The 25,212-nt window shown below is 45.5% G+C and overlaps 1 protein-coding gene across 7 annotated transcripts in view; it reads right to left on the bottom strand.

Moving 5' to 3' along the window:
* The window catches only part of MED12L (mediator complex subunit 12L), a 343,992-nt gene extending 320,662 nt beyond the window's left edge, over positions 1 to 23,330 (bottom strand). For all 7 annotated transcript variants that reach the window (XR_010139264.1, XM_054552827.2, XM_054552829.2 and 4 more), the window contains exons 1-2: positions 23,054 to 23,330; positions 21,953 to 22,184 (exon numbers count right to left, since the gene is read on the bottom strand). Coding sequence is in view for 6 of the 7 variants with exons in the window: in XM_054552827.2 (XP_054408802.2) it covers positions 21,953 to 22,051 (99 nt within the window). In the remaining variant the exon portion in view is untranslated. The remainder of the gene's footprint in view (positions 1 to 21,952; positions 22,185 to 23,053) is intronic.
* Between the last annotated feature and the right edge of the window lie 1,882 nt (positions 23,331 to 25,212).

The raw sequence follows: 25,212 nt of genomic DNA, 5'->3' as shown, positions 1-25,212 counted from the left end.
CGATACTTTGGGTAACCTCCAACTGCATCCATAAATCTCATGCATTTACCTTGAACTTCACAGAATGATCTTATTGTTTGGATCACTTTCAAAGCAATCTTTTAATTTCAATGAAATGTTTCACTGGGAAAGTGAAAACATTTTGATGCTAGTTTGGGAATTTCTTAAGCTCTTTCGCACTCAAGAAAAAAAAATAAGCTCAGTTTAACACAATTTTCAATGGCCATCTCAAAGTCAGATAATGTACACAAATACATACTACAGACACTCAAAACCTTCTGAGCGTCACCATCTATCGCACAGAACATGTGCAGAAACTCCCAATTTTCTCTGTCCCCTAGTCACATCTAACAAACCAGTTCCATGACGATTCAATGAATTGGACAGAAATGTCCACCAGGGATGAGAATGCCACAGAAGTAGAAAAATATCCCCCTATGCACTAGTCAGGAAGGCTGGGTTAGCTCAAGTCTTACTCAGAACAAACAAAAAACTTTCCATGGTTTTATAGCTATATTTCCTAGCCTTGTCCACCTCTCCCCCAAAAGAAGATTCTCTCAGACCCACAAGGATGTCTGTAAACCCCAGTTTGGGAAACTGGGCTATGATAATCCCCATTACAGATACATGTAATCGTTACTAGGCAACACCTACAGTTAGCAGATATAAAAGACCCGGAAGAAAAGGGAAGAATCTTTTACTCCTCATAACTCATCATTAGCCAAACCTATCCATACTTCCCTCAAAACATATCTCCCCTTTATTCCTTCCTTTAAAATACTACAACCCCCCTCCCACCCACCACCCACCCCTCACCCCACCCCTACCAACTGAGGCAGCTGTTTCAGCAGGATTCGGCTACTGCTCCACACACATTTCACTCCTGTCCAGCATGCCTACTGGCCCTGGATGAATCTTCCTGAAAGTTTTCTATTCTGCACTCCCCTATCCGAAAGCATCAGAAGGCTTTCTGCTCTTTTTCCCCTGAGAAGGGAAAAAGCAGCATCTAGCATAACTGTCTACAAACCTTCAGTAACATCTCTGGTCTTCTCCTCACTTATTTCTGGCCCCAAATCAAAACACAGTCACCTAGGACTGGCATTCAAAGCCTTAAACAATCAAGCCCAGCATTCCAATCTTGCTTCCATTCTGTGTGTGCAAGTCACATGGATCTGCGTTTGAATGCACAGCCTTACCTACGATTGAGACTAAGATAACTGATCTCTGTACCTTGGTGGCTTTGTTTGAAAGGAGACAGGAATAACTCGCAGGACTGAGGTTACATAAGATTAAATGTGCAGAGTTTAGCACAGTGCCTGGTCCATTATTAAATGCCCTATAAATGGTGGCTATTGTTATTATAGCTGTTTTCTATTTTTAAATTTTAACTTTCATTTAATCTATTTTATTATATGCCACCCCACATACACTGTCTTTTCAACCTCTAAGCCTTACATCACGCCATTCCCACCCCCTGAAATACATTATTATGAAATATTTTATATTTTTCAAGCCACAACTCAAGGCTTGCTCCCCGTCTTTCATTCGATTAACAAATAATTATGCATACAGACTCTGCTAAGTCCAGGGGATTCGACAGTGAGCGAATCGCAAGTGTTATAAATACCCCAAAGTGCCTGCTCAGAAAGCACATAACAGTGGCTTAAACTAGTCTGGGGAGTTAGACAAGAACGCTCTGAAAAAGTGGCCTTTGACCTGAGCTCTGACTGCAAAGTAGGAGTTAACTTCAAGAGGATAGCCTCTTACAGTGGCAAGGTTCTGATATTTTGCATGAAATGATATAATATTAACTCTAAGGAGATCATGAATAGGTGGGGTGTAGATTGTAATTCCTAGAGCAACCACTCCAAAAAACAACACAAGTATAACTAAAATGCAATTGGTAAACAAAAGTTATTTTTAAAATAGTCTAATAATCCAAAAAAATAAGCTGGGGACACAGAAAACAAATAGTAAAATGGTAGACCCAAAGCCAACCATATCAATAAGCACATTAAATGCTAATTAAATATTCATGGACTAAGACTCCAATTAGAAGACTGGAATTGTCAGAATGAGTAAAAATGTAGAGCCCAACTACAGGCTATACTTTAAATATAAAGATATACTTTAAATATAGAGACAGATAAGTTGATAGTAAATGGATGAAAAAGACATATGCCATGCAAACAATAAACATAAAAGAGTTGAAGTAGCTGTATTAATATCAGATATAGTGGACTTCAAGACAAAAAGTATTATCAGAGATAAAGAGGGACAAGTCATAATGATAAAAAGGTCAATTCATCAGAAAGGCATAACAATCACTGGTGCATGTGTGCCTAACAAGAGGAAAGACAGAGGACGGGCACGGATAAAGTCTGCAGGGTTGGGAAAATTAAAGAAAGAATGCTGTCATAGCAGTAGCAGGAAGTGGAATGCAGCTGTAAGAGATAAGAATGAAGCAGTACAGGTTGGGGGAGAGACTATGCAGGGTCTGTGAACCAAGTAAAGAGCTTCTGTCTTTATCATAAGAACAGTATAGGTTTTAAGCAAGAAGGTGACATCAGGCCGGGCATGGTGGCTCATGCCTGTAATCCTAGTACTTTGGGAGGCTGAGGCAGGAGGACTGCTTGAGACCAGGAGTTTCATATTAACCTGCCCAACATGGCAAGACCCTGTCTCTTAAAAAAAAAAAAAAGAAAGAAAGAAAGAAAGAAAGAAAAAAACCCAAGGTGACATTATCCGACTTGAATAGAAGTGCAGTGTGGACAACTGACTGGAGTAGGGTCAGACCAACTGGGAGGCTGAGGGTAAGGGGACTGGGACCAGCTACCAGGCTCTCATGAGAGTTGGAATATCAGATAATAGTAGCTTGGACCAAGATGGTGGTGGTGGAAGTAAAGAGAAGGAAGAAATGGAGGGATATTTAGGAGGGAAACCCAACAGCATTTATGTTGATTTCTTGGATGGAATGACAAAGAGCAAGGTTGTCAAGGATGTCCTAGACTTTTGGGATGGTATATCTCCCCTATGTTGGGGCTTTTTGCAGAGGAAGGGGAGCAGATCACAAGTTCAGGTACAAACATCGTAAGTTTGAGGCATCAGACACACAGAGAAAATGTTTCTAGTAGGCACTCAGCTATACAGGTCTAGAGAAGTCTAGGCTGGAGTCTTAAAGTTGTGAGTTGTCTGCATATGGCTAGTGACTGAAGCCTGGAGATGGCTGGGATCACCTAGAGAGAAGGTCAAGTGAGAAAAGACCAGGACCCAGGACAGACCCTGGGAAAAATCCAGTATTGATTTAATAGCCAGTTAGAGGAGGATAAGCCTTCAAAAAAGACTGAGACGGTGTGGCCAGAGAGGAGAGAAGGAAACTAGGAGTGTTTTACCTCAGAAGCCGAGGGAAGAAACTGCTTCCCAAAGGGAGGGAGCAACAGAATCAAGTGCTGCAGGGAACATGGCCATTCCGGGTGACCTGAGAGCGGTGTCTCAGCAGAACAATGAGGGCTGAGCCAGACTGGAAAGAGCAGAGGAAGAAGTGGGAGGTGAGGAAGACAGTGAGTACACCAGATGCTTCTGGAAGTCTGGAGAAAAAGGAGAGATGCAAAAATGGGGTCTAGGGTAGGAGATCTAAGATGTGAGAGCTTGGTGCATGTTTTAATCACACCAGGAAGAAGGCGGTGAAGGAAGCAATTGAAGCTAACAGGAAGAAAGGGAGATGGCAGGTAAGTTGAAGCTCCTGAGAAAACAGGAGGGGATGACCTGCCAACCCAGGCCCTAGAAGGTAATAGCTAGTACCAGACCAACTCAGGAGGATGTGCAGAAGAGGATCTGGAGAGAGGCCCTGGAGCCACACTGTGATGGGTAGAACTGGGTCCCTCAAAGAGATATATCAAAGTCCTAACCCCTGTACCTGTCCATGGGACATTCTTTGGAAATAGGGTTTCTGTGGATATGACCAAGTTAAGACAGTCATGCTGAATTAGGGTGCGTCCTAATCTGGCATAGCTAATGTCCACATATAGATGGGACGGACACAGAGGGAAGATAGTAATGTGAAGACAGAGGCAGAGATTGGAGTTAGGCTACCACAACCAAGGAATACTTGGAGCTAGCAGAAGCTGGAGGAGGCAAGGAAGGGTCCTGCACTAGAGGCTTCAGAGGGAGGATGGCCCTGCATATGTTGATTTCAAGCTTGCAGCCCCCAGAACCATGAGAGAATAAATGTCCATTGCTTTAAGCCACCCAGTGTTTGGTACTTCATTACAGCAGCCCTAGGAAATGAAAACATACAGGTGGGGGAGGGCAGGCTCTGCTCTATTCCCCACGGCAAGACTGCCCCCTAAAACCAAGATCCAGGCCATTTAGCAGCAGCACAGGGACCATTACTGCAGAGTCTACAACGGCCAAGAAAAGTAGCTTCACTAAGGCTCTGGATAAGCAGACATCTCGGCCACTGACTGCACAGCAATAGCGACTGATTTCTACTTGGAGCTCCTCTACTTGACATGATACTTAATAGCTGTTTGAGAAGTTTTTTAAAGGAGGCTGAGGAAGAATTTCCCATTGCAGCCAAAATATTTACAAGAGAAAGCATTAATACCAGCCTCCTGAAGAGAGCCAGAGGTAGGGGCCTGACTTAGGAAAGGTAGGACTTCTCTAAAAGGTCACCTTGTCCTTCTCCTGCCCCAACCCTTCTAACACCAGAGCCACATTTGCATCAAAGCCACATATGAAAGTCAGCTCTTTACATCTACTGTCACCCATACTGCTATTAGCATTCACCCCCATCCAAATCACACCTGCAGGCCATCAATCACTAACTGTGGGGACCAACAAAACCAAAAGGATATGAGCTCAACACAAAACAGCAAATACTATCTTAACATCTGTACCTAGAGCAGGCAAAAAGAAAAAAAATCATGGTAATAATACCACTCCCTCACATTTAAACAGCACATTCATGACCATCCTCATAATAGACAAGTGGCTTAGGCAGGATGTGTCCCATTTTATAGGGTGAGAAACTGAGGCTGAGAGGTGAGAAGTAAAATGGATGGTTAGGCGGCCATATGAGAAGCAAGCCCCAAATAGGTCCAATGTATGCTCCAAGACAGTGAAATCTTTGAGGAGAGCACAGTGTGATTCCAACAAACTTAAACTGGAATCCCATCTCCCTTTCTCTTCTGCGAAATGTAGATCACCCCACCTACCTCACATGTCTACTATAATAAGTGGAAATCATTTGTGATACAATCAACACAGTAACTGGCACGCACACTAAGTACTTTAAAAATGGTATCACCATCATTATAATTATGACCTTTTGTATGACCAGCATATATCGCCCAAACTGAGCACATGACTGACTACTCAGTAAATTCAATTTGGATGGAAATGTCCACCATGAATGAAGTGTTGAACACACAGCTCTCAGAAGTGCCAATTTCCCATGACAACCTCCTTCATCCTACCCAGAAGTGTCCTAGTGAGACAGGCAGTTCCTCCTCCCTCATTTAAAAGTGGGAGAGAGCCTCTGATTCCAATTATATCTAAATATACTTAGCATTTACTCCACTCTTATCTAAATAATTGTATCCCATTAATTAATTCATATTCAAATCACATTCAAATGCATATCACCCTCTGATATCAAACACCTGGATGTGGCTCTCAGAAAAAAAATCTAGGAAACTGCAGGAGAAAAATACTTGAACTTTTAGATTTGCATATTCATAAAGCGAGAAAGAAGACTTAAGGTATTTGCTAGTTTATTCTGCCCAGAATTATATTTAAGGCAGCCTCAAAAGATAGTTTTCTCTTTAGATCCCTTATTGCTGAGGTATGCCATATAGTTCTTGCATTGCAATCTTACATAACAAATTTTTCCTTTAAATCATTTTTCACAGAGTACTTAACAAGCTAGTGTGCTAGGTGATCTGAGGGCAGAGAACACAAACATAAGCCATGGTTTCTGTCCTCTGAAGTCCAGTTAATTGACTTACACTTAGCCATTATGTAGCTCCTTTCTTTTATCCTTCTTTCCCACCTCAATTCCATCTCTGACCCCACGCTCAGCACACATCTGCAGGAAGCCATGTTGTGGGAGACAAAAGAATGATTCCCCACCAAATGTACTGCAAATTCATGAAAAATAACAAGGCTGGGTGCAGTGCTTCACGTCTATAACCCCAACACTTTGTGAGGCCCAGGCAAGACGATCGCTTGATTGTCCAGGAATTCAGGACCAGCCTGGGCAACATAGTGAGACCTTGTCTCTACAAAAAACAACATAAATAAAAATTAGCCAGGCATGGTCCCAGCTACTTAGGAGGCAAAGGTGGAAGGACTGCTTGAGCCCAGAAGGTAGAGGTTGCAGTGAACCATGTTTACTGCAGAACATCCTCCTTCTTCTTCTTGCTTGGAAAAGAGGGGAAAGAGAATGGAAATGTCTCTTTTTTGCTGTTGGTGGTGGCAATTTTGTTCATTACTTTTAGGCCAATTATTCAGAAACAGAGGGGCTAAACGTATAATTTTGAGTCAAGGAAACAAATTTCCCCTGGTAAACCTCAGAAAAACTAGTCTAAACAGTTAACCTCTGTTAGCACTTCTCAGCCTCCACCCTTTTTATTTTCAGGGGGCTTGCTCATCCTCCACCAAGCTTAGGAAACCTTCCAAGCAAATCTGGTGATTAACTATCACCCAAGCAGCCCACAAGGAGGTCAATAACAGGCGTTAAAGGGAGATTTAAAGCACAGGACAAGCAGTATAAACCAAAGCTACAAGGGCCCTTTTAATAATAAGACCTTCAAGTAAACCAGTTAATGCCAGTTAGAAGTCACAGGGTGGGTGGGAGTCTGAGTATTAATTCCAATTCAGCACCCAAGGAATTCAAATGCCTGTCCCATCACTGAAGACTGAGTACAAAACTGTGTCACGCTGAGGTCCTCAAGCAACAGGACCTACTATCCTAGCTGAACAGTGTTCCAAGAAATATGAGTGTTGTCTATTCTCCTCTCTTCCTTTCCTTTGACCAATCTGTCACCAACTGCCAATTCTTCTCCAGTCCTATTTAAAGCCCTGATCAGTCGGGCTCTTTTTACTTCACGCTTTGGTTACAGAGTCGTCTCCCTCCCAGCCTCCCCGACTCCACTCTCTCCCACACTGGATTTATTAGGCATGAGCTAGTGAGATAAATCTAACAGCAGAACCATGTGAGCTCACCACCATCCCCCACCCCCCAACCTGCTGGGGCTCCAGCAGACGCTCCACCAGGCCTGATCTGCAGAAAAACTGCCCCCCTCCTCCTCCCTTCCAGCTTTTTCTTATGAGAGGGTACAGCATGTCCCACCCACTCAGGTCCTGCCTTTCTCAAGACCCTACATCAGCCAGTGTATCCTCCATGTATCCAGCCCTCTCTTTTCTGAACTCATGCAGCATTCTTAGACTCACTATATAAATAGAGCAGAATGTTTACAGCATGGGCTCAGGGAGTCCAACTCCATCACTATGCCACTCAATGACCCTGGGCAAGTTAAGCACCTTTCTGTGCCTCAGTTTCTTCATTTCTAAGCAAGAGATAATAATGCCCACCTCACAGGTATCGTGAGGCTGGCATAAAACCAAACACCTAAAGCACTCAGAACAACGAACACCATAAATAGTGGCTATTATAATGTCATGTGGCACTTTGTACACTCTACGGAATGTTATTCTTCAATTTTCAAATAAATAAATAAAACTAATGAATTAGTCATTTTAAAAATTGTTTTATGTGGGTAGGTAAACCGACATTAACTTCTAGAGCATTGCTACCACCCTGAGTGTGGTCTGATACCGTCACTGGCCCTCAACATAAAATGTGCAAAAACTGAGAGTATCTAAAAACTTTTACAGCAATTTGACATTACCACTACATTCAAGCAGCATTTCATTTTCCTGGTAATTCATTTTTATATTAGTCTACAACAGATTGAAAATTAATTTTTCTAAAAACTGATCCTTTGCCACAGTTATTTTGAGAAGCACATTTCTAGAGGAGACAGATAGGAGGCTTCTATTTCTTTTCTACACCCCCATATCACCTAACACAGTGGAAGACACATATCAAGTACTAAGTAAATGAAAATATAATTTCAAAAACATTTCAATTAGTTAATAACTTAAAAGCAGATTCAAGTGAGTAGTAGAAATGTAAATAGTGTCTCCAATTCATAAAGAATCTTTTTCAAGAGGGAGTTTACATTTAGTCTGAAACTGACCAGAGTAAAAACAACTCTGACCCAAAAATATTTTCCATACTGTCAAATAACAGCACTGCGTGAAGCTTTATTAAAAAAGATGAAGAAGAACCTAAGCAATGTCAATATTAACCTTCCTCGCAGAACTCAGGAGAATGATAAATTATTTAGCACTGCCTCGGCCACAGTTTTGATAGATCCTCCATACCTTTAAGTAAACTAGCATCTTAGCAAAAAATTCCAACAACACTTCAAACAAAATACATTTTTATTAGTTCTTCACTCCTGCCAATTCCTTAAATAGTCCAAATCTCAACAACCTCATTAGATTATCCATGAATGAAATGGCTGGAAAAGGAAAGCAGCAAATTCTACCAAATTTTAATTGACAACAAGGAGGCAGTTGCACAGCTGATCTGCAGCACACTGGATGTGGGTTGAAAGCTGAGTTATTCTTACTGAGGGAAATCTTGGCATATTCCAACTGACTCTGGAAATGCCTGTAGAAAATTGAAGGTAAGTGGGGAGCCCTGTGTCAATTCCGTCTCCCCTCCTTTCTAAGAAGAAGAGATTTATAACAAGGTCAAAGCTATCACTTCCCTTGGGTCCTCAATCCCCTGCCTCAGGGCCAGTTCAGCCTTGCTCAGACTGATAAAGGAAAACTAAGAGGAGGCAAATGGAACTGGAGTCTTACCGATGTTAACTGTCTCTCTGGGTCACTTAGCATCTGTACCCATAAATCCCTATCAACTGCCCTCCTCAGAGATCCCCTGACAGAGTCCAGGAAGTCCATCCCTAGAAAGTTCCATCTCTCCAGGTCATCCAGATCCTCCAACTCTTTGCACACTCTCAACAAGTAATCACACCCATGACTTCAATTATTTATGAATACATCACATTGGAAGCATTCAGAAATGAACTCATTCTCTCCTCCCCTCCCTCACCCACCCCATCCTTGGAAAACAGTTAAATTACTTTGTTCCCTATGGCATGTTAGTTTATGAACCACCATTGATCTACCTACCCAGCAGTCTAAACAAGTAGTTTTCCAAGTCCAATACCTCTGGAGCTCTCGAGAACATTTTAACTATTTGTCTGTGAAAGGCCAGATTTTTTGCATGCTCTTCAACCCAAACAATGTCTCAAAACAGATTGAATGCAGAACTAAATACAAAAGTCTAGACATTAAAGAGTTATGCAAAAATGTAAAATAATACCACTCTTTTTTCACTATTTTTTGTTTGGGGAGAAAGTTATTTTCCATTAAAAAAACACAATTTAACATGAAATTGGTTGACTACGATTTTTTAATGAATACATATTTAAATTTCTCAGTTTTAATTTCTAACACAGTAATTATTGAAATATGTAACCTGCATAAATAAAAGCTTAATAGATCCTCAATGTTTAAGACTCCCAAGAGCAGAAAGTTTGGAAACCACTGGCTTAAGCTAAAAGTGTTGGTAAATTCTCGTGCTCCTTCCTCTTACTTCACATATCCACCTTATTGATTCTGCCATCCAAATAACATTTCTCATAAATTCACCCCTTGATATGGTTTGGCTGTTTCCCCACCCAAATCTCATCTTGAATTGTAGTTCCCATAATCCCTACCTGTTATGGGAGGGACCTGGTGGGAGATAAATGAATCATGGGTGTAGTTTCCCCCATATCTTTCTCTTGGTAGTAAGTCTCATGAGAGCTGATGGTTTTATAAGGGGTTTTCCCTTTCACTTGGCGCTCATTCTCTCTTGCCTGCCACCATGTAAGACATGTCTTTCACCTCCCACCATGATTGTGAGGCATCCCCAGCCACATGGAACTGCGAGTCCATGAAACCTCCTTTTCTTTATAAATTACCCAGTCTCAGGTATGTCTTTTTATCAGCAGTGTGAAAACGGGTTAATACACCCCTCCTTTCTTTCTGAGCTTCCCAAACCCAGAGCAAAAAACACTCCCCTAAAAGATATTCACATCAAATCCCACAACCTGTTAATGTGACCTCATTTGGAAAAAGGGTCTTTGCAGATGTAATTAAGGATGAGATCATCATAGATTATCTGGGTGGGCCCTAAATCCAATGACAAGTGTCCTTATAAGAGACACCCAGAGGAAGACCATGTAAAGTGGAGAAGACCATGTAAAGATGGAGGCAAAAATTAGTGATGTGTGGACACAAGTCAAAGAAGCCCATGAACACCTGGAGCCACCGCAGGCTGAAGGAGGCAAGGAAGGAGTCTCCTCCTAGAGCCTTCAGAGGGAATATGGCCCTGCCAACACCCAGATTTCAGATTTCTGGCCTCTAGAACTGTGAAGGAATGAGTGAATGTTGGTTTAAGCCACCCAGTTTGTAGTCATTTGTTATGACTGCCCCAGGAAACCAATCACCCACTTCCAGTTCTGAATGTCAGGGACCACCTAGCTAGGCAATCCTTCTGCCTCAATATGACCCTCAGAGGCACTGTCCCTTGAAACTGCAACCCTCAATCATCTTAAATCTCACTCCCTTATCACCCTTGAATGGTGGCTGGCTTCCTCCACCGTAATATCCAAAAGCCTCCACAAAGTAAAGATCCCCATGACTGTGTCCCACCTTTCTTTCCCACACCAACCCAGCTCTCCCTGGATGCCCCGCACCATGCAGCAGGCCCACAGCCCAAGGCACACCCACATCATTTTGTCCTGCGACCCTTTGCATGTGCTGCTCCTTCGTCCTGGAATTAATCTTCTTCCCTATCCTCAACCCCATCCACTCCTACACACCCTCCAAGTTCCAGATTCAAAAATCTCTTTCTCTATCCACAGCACTTTGTACCTTCCTCTTAAAGAATATCTGAAACATTGTGCTCCTCATTTACAAGTCCATCACTCCCTCTAGATGACAGTTTCTCAACCCTGGAACTACTGATAACAGGGGCCAGTTAAGTCTTTGGTGTAGGGGGTTGTTCGGTGCACTGGTGAATATTAGCGGCATCCCTGGCTTCTACTCACTATATGCAAGTACCAAGACACACACCCAGTTGTGGCAACCCAAAATGTCTCCAGACACTGCCAACATCCTGAGGAGAGAGAAAGAAAATGCACTCTCGCCCCTCACCAGTTGAAATCCACTGCTCTAGACTGAAGGCCTGGGGCACTGGGACTGTATCTAATGCTCTTAGCATTTGTGGATTCTCATATGCATTCATAAAAGAAAGTTTTTGAGTTCTAGGTGTAGGCCAGGCACTGTGCTGGAAGTCAGTGACACAGTAGGAAATACAAGTCTGTGGTCCTGTCCTCATAGTGCCATAGCTGGCAAAGAGCCTACAAGGTGCTCAGTCATTTGTTGAATGACTGAATTTGTTTGGCATGCATATGTTATAGTAAGATTTTGTGCAAAACATGGAAAATAAAATCCAATGGCTAGTATTTTTCTCCTCTTCTCAGGGTCACAGTATTGTAAAACTAAGAAAGATCCATTTATATAAAATGTCATGTACGTATTGCTTCCAGGAACTGGGCAACTGGTACCGCTTGTATGCGTCTCTCTCAAGAGATCTGCCCATAAATAAGGGGGTATCTCAACCAAGAAAGTGAAACTAGATAGAAATGACCTCCAGTACACACACAGCCCACAAATGCCAATGCCAGAGCTATCCCCAGAGGCTGCAGATAGGTCTGGGAACCTTCCATCAAAAAACACAATGACAAAAATGCATGAGCTTCTGAAGTATTCTTCCCCCTGCCCAGGAAACACCACACAAGATCTGGCGAGCTCTGAGAGGATCAAGTGGTGAGCTGAAAAATTCCCAGCTCTCACAGAGGCACCGGGTGCCCTAAATTGCAGAGTGATTCTCATTTCCAGGGCAACATGAGGGTGTTTACCAGAAGGGGAGGCTGTTTACAGACAGGCCAAGTAAAGTTGCAAGAACAAATCAGGGCACACAAGTGCTTGGCCCAGATCTGCTTTGACAAGCCACTTTAACCTGCCTGGGACTCAATTTCCTTTTGTATTGAATGAGACGGTTAGAACAATCCACCTCAAAGTTCCCTTCTAGTTATAAACATGCATGGCTTCCCTCCCAAAGTAGCAGACCTACAGAATCTCCCTCTCTAAGCAAAACAGAACAGGGTTCTTCCTCCCTTCCCACCAAAATGCTTTCTGCCAGAAACAGAAATAAATAAAGGAGGCAGCTGTTCAGCTCCCCCTCCATTTCTGATAGGACCAGATCAGAATGCACTGTCTAATGGACAAGATGCCACTGCTCTTTGTCTCTTGCCATATATTCCTCATGAAGCCAAAGAGCAGGAGAGTTCCTGGAATGTGTAATCCCTGAGGAAAAAAAAGTGGGTGGGCGTGGGGGGGGGGGGTGGCCCTCATGCTGCGATTATTCAAGGATACCAAAATATAAACAGAAAGTACCTTGACAACATTACATGGCTACAAGAAATTAACATATGGTCCAACTGTGGCTTAAACCATGAGGATAGCTATGCATTGTTTACTTAACAAGAAGTCCAAGGAGAAGTGGTCCCAAGGTCAGTTTAGCAGCCTAGCGATTTCATAAAGCCACTCAACTGACTGCTCATCTTGTCTTTTCTCCACAGGCTTGTTGCCACAAGGCCATAAGATGGTTGCCCCAGCTCCAGCTATCATGTTCTTTTATTACCTTTCCAAAGACAGAAAACTAAGGAGCCTTCAGGTCATCAGGAGATGCCATTCTCCTTCTGTGCCTGTACTTTTATCAGACAGGAAACAAATATTTTCCAGGAGTCCAGATTTTCATTAAATTTCTTGGGCCAGAGTTAAGTTATATGCTTATCTCAACATGCAAGGGAAACTAGGAAAGTGATAATCTGGCTTTCTTTTGAGATCGGCTCTCACTATGTTGCTCAGGCTACTACTGAACTCCTAGGCTCAAGTGATTCTCCCACCTCAGTCCCCAGAGTAGCTGGGATTACAGGCATGCACCACTGAGCCTTGCTAGAATCTGGCTTTAAAAAAAAAAGAAAAAAAAGTTTTTAGTGAGAAGCAGGCAAGGGAAAAGCAGGATAATAATGATGGTGAAGTAGCCAACAAAGTGTCTGCCATCTATAACTACACCCAGTGATATGCAGGTAAATGTTAACCAGCTTAGAATGAAAGAAAGTCAGCCGGGCACAGTGGCTCACCTGAGGTCAGGAGTTCACCAAGTTGGCCACCATGGCGAAAGTCCATCTCGATTAAAAATACAAAAATTAGCTGGGCATGGTGGCGTGCGCTTGTAATCCCAGTTACTCGGGAAGCTGAGGCAGGAGAATAGCTTGAAACTGGGAGGCAGAGGTTGCAGTGAGCCGAGATGGTGCCACTGCACTCCAGCCTGGGTGACAGAGCAAGACTACGTCTCTAATTTAAAAGGGAAAAAAATGAAATTAAGTTCTCATTTGTAGCATTTGCCAATTTCCTTGGTGTAAATACTATTACTATTGAATTGTATGGCCAATTTCAAGCTACCAACATGGTATCAACCATTTGATGAAATTCCTGAAATTTTAACAATCAGCTGGTATAAACCTGCTCCTGCAGGTCACTGAATTTATACCTTACATTTGATTAAAAAGTTAAGTTTACAATGCTGCTTCACATTTAAAATGCTCCATATATCACATATTATTCTCTGCAGCTTATAGGTGAGGAAAATGGCCAAATTGCCTGATATCACACAGTTCAAGTTGCGGAGCTGGAATGATCACCTAACAGTCCTAATTCCAGCCCTATCCAGCTTTTGGCAGATCACAGGTACATAAATGCCTCTATCTATACCCTATGAGATCCCTCTGCCTAGGCACCACCTAAAGGGGCTCTAGGTTGGCTCTGAACTAACAGATACCCATTTCTCTAAATCAGTCAAAGTTACTTAATAATTATTCTTTAATGTACTTCCTCCAATGACAAAAGTAGTACATATCTATTGTTACAGCTTAGAATACAAATTAGTACAAAGAAGAAAATAAAAATCATCCTTAATCCTATCCCCCAGAGATAACTGGTTGCATGTGAGTGGTAATCCTTCTAGATTGTGTATATATATTTTTAAGTCAAAATTAAGCTACTGTATAACTTAATGGCATTGTTCTTTACATATACACACATATTTTCTAAGAGAAAGAGAACAGTATCATGAACTCCCTTGTCACTATCACCCAGCTTTAGAAATTATCTAAAGGTAATTAAAAGTCCAAGTGTTTCCATGCTCCCTTCTTGGGGAGGAATATGTAGGAGGTAAGAGCGTCCCCTCTACATTTCCCTTGGATTTCTTCCCTCCACCTGGTTTTTCTCAGATTCTGACGTCAGCTTTTCTCCAAGCTAAGTCAATCACCCCTTTCTTCACTGCTCAAGAGACTTGACATTCTAACATCTTTCATCATGTTCATTCTTGTGGATCCTTCCAACTTCTCAAATTCCTGCCTAGTCTAGAAGCCCTGAGAATGGTGTTCCCAGAACCTCATCAGAGGAGAGCTTCAGAAGAAATACGTCACAATTCTTGTAGTTTGCAGGTTTCACTTACTCTATGCTTCTACTTCTGCTTTTCTTTTTTCTTTAACTCTCTACTACACTAACGAGGAGCTTTGTCTTCACACACTGGTGCATATATGCATGTATGCACACACACACGTGCACACACCTGTGGGTGGCACTATTAACTGGTTCAACTAGAATCTTCCAACTCTGTGCATCCTCCTCCTCTCCTACCTCGTGCTCACCCAGTGCAGTTTACTTTCCAGATCTCATTGTGTGGTCCTCCAACCTCCTAAAGGGTCACATTTCATCTCCTCAGGTGCTAGTCCAAGGGAAATATCTGACAGGCTAAAGGACAGTGGTTGTACCCCTAACTGACAGCCTTATGGGGTCCCCAAAGAGCAAAACTGTGAACCCAGGGACACAGTCAAAGAAAATCCCACAACCCTGACAAGTTCAAAGAATGGCTTCATGGAACAAAGCAAGGCCTGCTCGCTTATACCCCAGTTTAGCCAAGTGCATGCAGACGGGAGATATAGCTATTTCAAAACCAAGGCATAAAACTCTCCTCTGCTATAAACTGTGTACAGCAACAGAAAACAAGCCTATGCTGGGAACCATCGTTATTAGAACTTCAAGGAGGAAAGTAAATAAACTCATTTGCACTGTTTAGTACCAAAAGGTACTATACTTCGAGTAGTATTTATTATCCAAAAGATTCTAATACATCAAATCAAGGGCAGCAGGTAGGAATAAGGGGGAGCCCAGTTCACAATGCTCTCTACAGATAAGGATAGCAAACTAAAGCAAAGGTTTTCAAGCTTGACATGTTTTGGAATCACCTAGAAAGCTTGTTTAAAACGCAAATTTCTGAGCTTCCTTCCCAGAATTCTGACTCAGCACGTCTGGTGTAGAGGTGGGCCACTTTATCTGCATTTTTAAGAGACAGGGTACCACTCTATAGCCCAAGCTGGAGTGCAATGGCAAGATCACAGCTCACTGCAGCCTTGACCTCCTGGGCTCAAGTGATCCTCCTACCTCGACCTCCCTAGTAGCTGGAACCACATGTATGCACCACCAAACCTGGCTTTCTGAATTTTTTGTGGAGATGGGGGTCTCACTATGTTGCCCAGTCTGGCCTCAAATTTCTAGTTTCAAGCAATCCTCCAGCCTTGGTCTCCCAAAGTATATATGTCCATTTTTAACAAGCATCTTTGACATTCGGTTGCAGAGGCTGGCAGACCCTGAAAAATGGCAACTAGCTGAGTTCCTCCTCCCTGGCCATAGAGTTTGGGTAGCAAACTGTGAGAAGCTGAAAACAGCAGGACCTCCCAACCAGTGCTTCCTACACTGCTCCTCTCCTAAGAGTCACCTGAGGCATGAGTTAAACACAAACATCAGTCCCTCCCTAAACACTGGGATTCTGGGAGGTCTGCAGCCGCGCCTTGGGGACAGCCAATTAGTCTCAGGTGAGGAGCTTTCTGAAATCAAATATCTCCCTTGCCTCCTCTTTTGGTCCCCCAAGTCAACTGGTCAACCTGTCCTTTCTTCCCAGAAAACTTTATCAACATCCTCCCCTTTTGAAGAAACAAACTTTCCACCTCCCTCACTCCACTTCCCCAGCTGCCTCTAAAACAGGCATTTATGTGTTTAAGAGTTTTCGATGCTAACAAGAAAACTAACAGGAGTTACCAAAATAAACCAAGCATTGAGACAGTTAAATGTTATAAATACTCACCATTGCTCACTAATAGTTCTTTCTGCATTTATTAATTTCTTCATGAAGTATTTACTGAGCACCTAGTCTACTCCCAGGCACTAGGCCGTTCACAGATGTGAACACCACAGACAAGCCTCTGCTCTCATGCAGCTTACATTCCAGCTGGAAGGCAGGCCACGGAAAGAATAGCATCCTCATAATTGCACTTCAGACAGTGACAAGCGCTACAAAACATATTAACGCAGGGAAATGAACTGGCAAGGATGAGAGAAGACAGGCTGCAAGGAAGGCCTCCCTAAGGGGGAGTTTCTCAGCTAAGAACCAAATGACAGTAAACAAAACTGCTGCAGGGAGCAAGGGACATGAACCTATACACAAAGAAGCTAGGCCTGTTGGAAGAAGAGAGAGGCAGCCTGTGGTCCCACCACACAGCAAGTTGGAAGGGATGACTTGAAGCCCAGATCTTGAAAGGCAGGATCTTGTGGCTGTTATGCTAAGTACAACAGGAGACCCCCAGCATCCTTTAATAAGGGATCAGCTAATAATGGCTGACCTGTGTTGAGTGCTGCCTGTGTGACAGGCAAGATTCAACACACTTTGCATACATTAGCTCATTTTCTCTTCCCAGCAACCCTATGAAGTTGGAAGAAATACAAACCTCATTCCATGGTTGAGCTGAGTCAAACAGGCAGTAAACAGGGTAGCCAGAACTCAAAGCCAGGCTGTTTGGCTGCAGGCAATGACTGTAGAGGTGAACAAGGGCCAGACTGGTAGGGCCTTGAAGGCCAAGGTAAAGCGTTTGCATTTCATTTCAAGTGTAACGGAAAAAGCCACTGGAGGGGGACTGAGACTTCCTGGTCCATTCCCTTAGATTTGAACTAAGAGAGGGCACAAATTCTGGGACAAGAACACCAAATCTTGGCTGGGTTGGCTGTTAAACCAAACTACTGCAACTTCAGCCATACAGAAGTCTAATCCAGCCCTGCTTATATCAAGCAGAATGCTCTAGCCCCTGCAGAACTGGATGTCTTCCCTTTAGGTCAGGGTTCTCAAAGTGGGGCCCTAGACCAGCACCATCAGATCACCTGGGATCTCATCACCAGTGCAATTTCTGAGGCCTGACCTCAGACCTACTGAATCTTAGAGACCCAGCAATCTGTTTTAACCAGCCCTCAGGGTAATCTGAATGTCCTCTGAAGTTGAAGAACCACCACTCTGGGATATCCGCATGCAGACACCACCATCACCACCAGCTCTCCTAAGTCATGCTGTGTATATCTTCAGGCAGCCCCTGCACTGCACACCAGGCCATTCTTCCCATAGGTCGCTGCTGGTGGGGCTCTACAGCTCCTGATTCCTGGAAATCTCATTACCGCCCCAACCCATTTTTCTAACAAATTTGATTTTCTGCACATATTTACTCTTCAAATGTTTCAGCCTCTTTTTGTTGTTTTTTGTTGTTGTTGTTTTGTTTTTGTTTTTGAGACGCAGTCTTGCTCTGTCCCCCAGGCTGGAGTGCAATGGCACAATCTCGGCTCACTGCAACCTCCGCTTCCCGGGTTCAACCTATTCTCCTGCCTCAGCCTCCCAAGTAACTAGGATTACAGGCGCCTACCACCATGCCCAGCTAATTTTTGTATTTTTTAGTAGAGATGGGGTTTCACCATGTTGTTAAGGCTGGTCTCGAACTCCTGACCTCAGGTGATCCACCTGCCTCGGCCTCCCAAAGTGCTGGGATTACAGGCATGAGCCACCACGCCTGGCCCTGTTTCAGTCTCTTCTGTCCCAGAGTAAACCTCCTCTTCCTTCCTACTTCTGGAGCTTAATTTTACTTTCAGGCTTAACCTAGGCTCCAAAGCAGACAGATGCAAAGGATACTTTCAGCTTTAACCTTGACTTTCCCCAACAGCCCTCAGTCACCAGATTTTGCTTTTTAATTTATTCATCCCAAGTTTATTCATGTTCCAATAAATATTCGTGCCCTCAGCCTTCTAGGAACTAACTGTGCAGGTGCCAGGTATTTCTGCCATACCAAAATAGACCTCATCCATGCCCTCATGAAACTGACCTATTAGGGGGAGATGGCAAGATGCAAATAAGTATATAATTGTAAATGATATATCAGAAAAGCCTGAGACTTGAATGATGAAGGGGCAGGCATGACAGTAGTTCATGACAGCAAACATATAGGGGCTGAATCTATGACAGATTCTGTTCTAAGTGCTTTTTACATATATTATCCAGGTAATCTTCCAACAGCCCTATGGGTTAAGTAGTATTATCACTCTCACTCTATATGGAAGGAAAATGAAGTATAGGGAGAATAAGGGGCACGTAAACAGGACAGCCAGGGTCCCAACCCAAGCAGACTGGCTCCAGAGCCTACCTTTCTAACCACAGGATAAGGTGAGAAGAGCTGAGTGGAATGCTAAGTGTGAGGGGGTGGCTAGACAGGTGTCCAGGCAGAAAGACCAGAACAGAATATGCAGGAGCCCTGGGGCAGAGAAGTCACCCTGAAGCCAGAAGGGAGACCAAGCATACTGGTGAAACTGGAGAGCATCTGGTGGATTGGAAATATATTTTGGAACTGAACAGGATGTGCACATGGATGTAGAGACACTGATGGATGAATGGGGTATAAGCAAGGAGGAGGTCTCAAGGATGACTGCCAGTTTTCTGATTCTCTGCTTTAAAGGCTTGAGGACAGTCTGTTTGCAGGAAGCAAAGTATTAGAACATATAATGAAGTCCTATAGGATGCTGATGCACAGCAAGCTCTCAAACAAATATAACCAATCCATCAAGCAGGTTAAAGCTTCCATATTCCCCCGCCCCACCCCCATACTTCACATGGGTCTTCATTCAAGGGTTCCACCCTATCTGCTGGGAGCCCTTTTCCGAAATATATTACCACTGGTTAACAACAACAATAAAAATTACAATTATGGTGACAAGAATAACTTCTACGAGGAGGAGGGCTTTTCTCACACAAATGTTGGTTTGAAATTTTTTCTGAAGTGCACAATCAAACTAATTTACAAATGAGAGGCTATGCAACTTGCCCAATGCCACACAATTGCAGGGAGCGGCGGGGTGGGGGGCGGGGGGGGCGGGCGGAGCTAAATCCAGGTTGGCCCAACTTGGAAGCCCACACTTCCTCCATTAAATCAGCATTTTCCACCACACATATCTCTAATGGAACACAACTGTTGTTTTCGATACACAGATGAACTTTTAAAGTGTTAATAGTAATGGTCTCATTTTATTATGCATAATCATATGTGTGTGTGCATGTAATATCAAAGATTAAAAATAGTATGTAAACATGATTTGATATAAATTTTATATATACATATATTTCAATAAATCCATGACTCCACGTGTAGTACTGCCCAGGAGACACAAAGTTTCTTAAAAATTAGTTTAAAGAAAACTTCAGAATAAAAGTACAGGTGGTACAGGGGTAGGGTAGAAATCTTGAGGGAGGTAGGACATAAATAACTAAAGCTTAGGAAACTCTACTCACCAACCACCCAAGAACAGTCAAGCACCTGTTCCATATTATACCCAAATTTGGCTACAGCCACACATGACTCTGTCTGCTTGGGAGAGATAAAACATTGGCTGCCTTGGGGGAAAGGGGATAACATCAGAAGATAATTTAGCATAAATCATCCTCAAAGCAGTATTAGTTTTGACATAAATACTGGTTTGGTGGTACAACTCCTCTGCTTATTCACCTATACACCTTGGTTAAACGAGTCAAGCTTTCCCAGACCTGTTTCACTTAGTCAAAAGGAAGTTATAGAAAGCAGTCCCTAAGGTCGCTTCCAGTTTTAGAACTCCATAAAATGTTGTGAGACCCTGAAATCCAAAATTACTCTTTCCAGAATTAGAGGCCCCAATCCTGAAATGAGCATTGGCCTGAAGAACAAATGCTAAATAAGCCCACACAGCACCCCAAGCCATCATGCCATCAATTATGCTGCCCTCTGGAAAGACACAGTAAGACACTAATTACAAGATGATAAAGTTCAACCAACGAAATGTCCCTGTCCCTATCAAAACTTTAAGAATTTCCTCCCAATCATTTTTAAGCTATTAACAGTACACTCGATCCTCAGCTTCTCTATTATTTCCAGTCCTTAACCATTAACTTCATTCTAAGTTGGCGTAGCAGGGTGGGGTAACGGGTAGGAAAAAAAATCTGGGAAATCTTCTCAAACCTCTACCATCCTGTAAAGCTGGTGCTGGAAACCACCTGTAAAACCTTCCCAGCTTTCATCTGCGTGACTCCATTGATGCTAGAGCATATTTAGTGTGCTAAACCTCTAAAAGGAGTTGCTGTTCCTTACTTCTCAGACACTTTATAAGCAAGACAGTTTAGCCAGAACAAGCACTTACTCTCCTAATGAAAGACAACATTTATCAAAAGGAAAGTCTTAAGGACCCCTCCTTGCCTGGTTTACAAGGCCCTTTCTGTGCTATCAGTGGGCCCACAAACTTTTAATGGAGAGTTTCTAGATTCTCAGAAAGGTAAGTTTTGAAATGTGGTCAGTTCGTGTTTAGCTGAACAGAAGACGTGTGGACTGAAGCTGGCAAACTCAGAAAGCACCGCTGGGTAGCAGGTGATCAAAAAAAAAAAAAAAAAAAGAGGCAAGTCCCTGGGCAAATGGTGTAGCCAAAGGTGATCATTATAACTAGAGACTTGTTACATAATTACTTGTTAACTCCTGACAAACAGATACACAGCTACAAAATGCCATAGTTACCCTAGCCATTGAAGCTAGTGTAGCTGGTGCAAGAGTCAAGGTGTCTCCAATTAATCTCATTCAAAGAAATAAGCAATCCTGGGAACTATTCCCTCCCAAGGTAACTCGCCTGCTTTTACATATACAAAGCAGCCTCTAGCAATTAAGCCCATTGCCTCTAGAGACGAAAATCAGTGTTTCTCCTTAATTTTAATTTTTAAAGGGCAGAAGGGTTACAGAGGTATATTCAGAGAGCTAAATATTTATCACTTCGATAAAAACGACTTCCATTCCAAACTGGAAAATTTGAAAAGCTTCCCCCCACCTTCGTCCCTGGCCAGCAAACGCAAAACGCTAGACCTCAGTGTAGGATGCACTGCATTCCAACATTTTTCAAAAAGTTTACGACGATTTACCGAAGCCGCAAGAAGACAAATAAAGCAGGCAGAAACGGGTGACAGCGAGCAGGGTTTCGGCAGGGAAGAAGCCCGAGAAGCGCCCGGCGGCGCCGTGCAAGGCCCGGCAACGGGAAAGCGACCGGCACACGGAAAGCGAGCGCCCCAGTGGAGCGCGGGGACTGACAGCCGCTCGGTCTCCGCCGCCGGGGGGTCGCCCAGCACCCCCAGCCTGGTCCCCGCCTCTAATCCCCCTCCCCGACCTCTTCCCCCGCAGCGCCGGCGATGCCCGCTGGGCCAACTTGGCCCCGGGTCAGTGCTGCAGAGCGCGGCCCCGGTTGCCGGGGAGGCCGCCGGCGCCCTTACCTCCTTCTGCTTGGGGTCCTGTGGGTAGACGTCGGGCGGCCCGAGCCGGGGGCGCTTCAGCGGTCTCTGCTCATAGCTGAGAAGCCCGAAGGCGGCCATGATCTCTCATGTTAACCGGCGAAATGAATGAGAGTTGGAGCTGGAGCAGCCGCCTCTGAGCACCAGGGAGCAGCACTTTGCAGACAGACTCCCTCTCTCCCCCTCCTCGCTCGCTCGCTCGCTCGCTGTGGCGCTGCAGGCAGGAGGAATAAAGCAGGTTGGATGCTGCCGCTGCCCGGCAGCAGACACGCACTGATGGGGACAGCCTCCGGCGGGTACTCGGCTGCGCTCGAGACCCGGGACGCACCGCTCCGGTGGCGGCGGCGGAGGGGCTAGAGGTCGGCCAGGGTCCTCCGCGGCGCCTGCCTCCTCTGCTCCCCCCTACCTTGTCCCCAGGGGGAGGAGCAGCTGATGGGAACGTGTGACTTTTTTCACCAATGGACCCAAACCCACCCCAGCTGGGCGCAGGATGCGGGTGGGGGTGGGGGTGGGGCACTGGGGAAAAAAAAAAAAAAAAACTTTTCTTGGCGCCTAGGCTGGTGGCTCAAGTGCTCGCCCAAGGCGAGGGTGGCCCTCCCCTCCCGGGAAGAAGCTGTGGAGCGGACCGCCCACGCCTCTCTTCCCCGGCAGGGACCCTTCCCCCGCCGCCACGCGCCCCGCAGACCCCGCCACCTGGACGCGGACCGGGCCGGTGCAGGCGGAGGGAGGTCTGGAGGGGGCGCGAGACGCAGGGATGCGGCCGGTGGGAAGCGGCCGGTGCCTCCTAGACGCCCGCCAGGCTCCAGTGGCGCATCCGCAGCTACGGTCCCCTCGGCGGCTCCGGGCAGGCGCCGAGGCGCGCTGCTGCCGGTCGCGGCGGCTGGAGGGGGCCGTGCTCACGGTGGCGCGGGGCGGACTTAACCCTTTACAGTCCCTCCAGGGGCTGGGGAAGGGGGTGAGGAGCGATGGCTGTGAGCGCCGACGGGGGCAGCCAGCCCGCAGGCGTCTCGGACTCCTCCAGCCCGCCGCCTCCCCCCGGCCCCAGCTACTCTTCCCTTCCGCCCCCAACCCCCAAGACTTTACCTGTTGGTCCGCGGCTAACGGGCTGGGGCTGGCGGCGGCGGGGTCACTCCGGCCGCCGCAGCCTCCATCATTCGGGTTGGGATGGGGGAATTGGATTTGATTTTATTTGTGCGGTATCTGCGTCGCCCGGACGAGCTCCGGGAACGCCGCGAAGTTTGCCACTGTCTGGGGGCGGCGAGCGACGCCGGCTCCCCGCCGGCGTTCTCGCCCCCACGGCCCGGGAGCGCGAGCTTCCGAGTTGGCGGACGGCGGCGCGGCGTCCGCACTGAGCATGCCCAGCTCGGCGGCCGGACCGCGGAGGAGTTGGCTGAGAGCGCGGTGAGCGCGCTCCAATCCGCCTCTCCGGGTTTTCGCAGCCGCAGAGCGCGCAGCCCGCGGGCCCCGGCGCCGAGGCTGGCCCTGGGGTGAACCTGGGCGAGGGAGGGAGCGCCCTCTGGAGCCCTGGTCCAGGCCCCCCGCTGCGCCCTCCGCCTCGACCTCCCCAGAGGTCGCGGTCCCCGTGGCCTGGGCCGAAAACCTCACCTGCGCCGGGAGCGTGGAAGGGGCGGGGGGGTGATCCTCCAGGGCAGACCTTGGTCATCCAACCCGCCCTCGCTCCTCGCTTCGGGCCGCGGGCACCAAGATGCTGGGCCACCTGGCGCGAGCTCTGCGAGACCGGAGCCGCCGCGGAGGCGGGCTCGGCCTGTCTTGAGGGACCCCGTGGGAGGCGTGCCCGGGAGAATGCGCTCGCACTTGGCCAAGAATGATGGCTGCCATTTATGGAGCCTTCGCTACGTGCCAGGATCTTGACAGTCAGAATCTCTGGTCCTTACAACCTTCCACGGTCTTACTGTACCCTTTTTATGGATGGAGAAATTGAGCCAGCTCAGAGAGGACCACTGACTTGATGAAAGCCACGAAACTAGTCGGAATTTGAACCCACGACTGATTCTGAGTTTCTGACCTGTTTTCCCTGACTTGGACTTGGAGGGACTGGGTTCCTAACCTGCCCTTGCCTAATGGACTCACGTTCTCCACGGCTTCAGGCATTCTCGGCCTTCCCTCTGTGTAAGGTGGTACAGGTAGATTCTAACCGGAAGCCTTTGATACATAGTAGGTGCTCTGGAAATGTTGGTTGAATCTGAACATCAACTTTGATGTTTGTTGACATTTAAGCAAAGGGGGAAGAAGAAGGAGATAAATAAAGTGAAGGCAATGTGGTAGAGGCTAGTTCCTCACTCCTGATGCTGACCTGTGAGCACCTCCAAACCCAGTTTGAGGCTGAGTCAGGTGTTTAGCTTTTGGCTTCCTTAATCTGAACAATTACTTCTAGAGAACATTTACCTAACTTCACTGGAGGGCATTTTCTGACCACCTTCCCCATCTTGCCCCAGGGGCTTCTCTTCCACTAATATCCTGGGATTAATTTCATGGCTGGACTTGCCCTTGTGATATAGGCATCTATCAAGTCTAGCTCCCTTGTTTGAAAGAAAAGACAGTTTTTTTTTTTGTTTTCTTTGTTTGTTTGGTTGGTTGTTTTTTGAGACAGAGCCTCGCTCTGTCGCCCAGGCTGGAGTGCAGTGGCGTGATCTCTGCTCACTGCAAGCTCCGCCTCCTGAGTTCGCGCCATTCTCCTGCCTCAGCCTCCCGCGTAGCTGGGACTACAGGCGCCCGCCACCACGCCCGGCTAATTTTTTGTATTTTTTTTTTAGTAGAGACGGGGTTTCACAGTGTTAGCCGGGATGGTCTCGATCTCCTGACCTCGTGATCCGCCCACCTCGGCCTCCCAAAGTGCTGGGATTACAGGCGTGAACCACCGCGCCCGGCCGAAAGGGCAGTTTTTATTATCTAACTTTATTAGGGAAATTATTAAACATACAAAAAGCTGAAGAAATCATATAAGGAGCCCTCAAATATTCATCTCTCAGCTATAAAAATTAAAGTTACTATTTTTGTTTCATCTTTCTCCCCCATTCCCAACTCACTGACATACACTAGTAAGGACAGTTTTACTCATTGTTGCAGCTCAGAAACACCGTATGGGACCTGACACATGGTGAGTATTCAAAAATGTTGGCTTATGGAATGGATGATAGGTAGGCGATATGTGGATGGACTGATGATTGCATCACTAGTGGTACTTTGGGAATAATACCCTGCGCTGCTACTCAATCAAACAC

Source organism: Pongo abelii, chromosome 2 (genome assembly GCF_028885655.2).
Source record: "Pongo abelii isolate AG06213 chromosome 2, NHGRI_mPonAbe1-v2.0_pri, whole genome shotgun sequence".
Classification (NCBI taxonomy): domain Eukaryota; kingdom Metazoa; phylum Chordata; class Mammalia; order Primates; family Hominidae; genus Pongo; species Pongo abelii.
The sequence above is the reverse complement of the archived record's forward strand: the minus strand, read 5'-3'. Positions and strand labels throughout refer to the sequence as shown.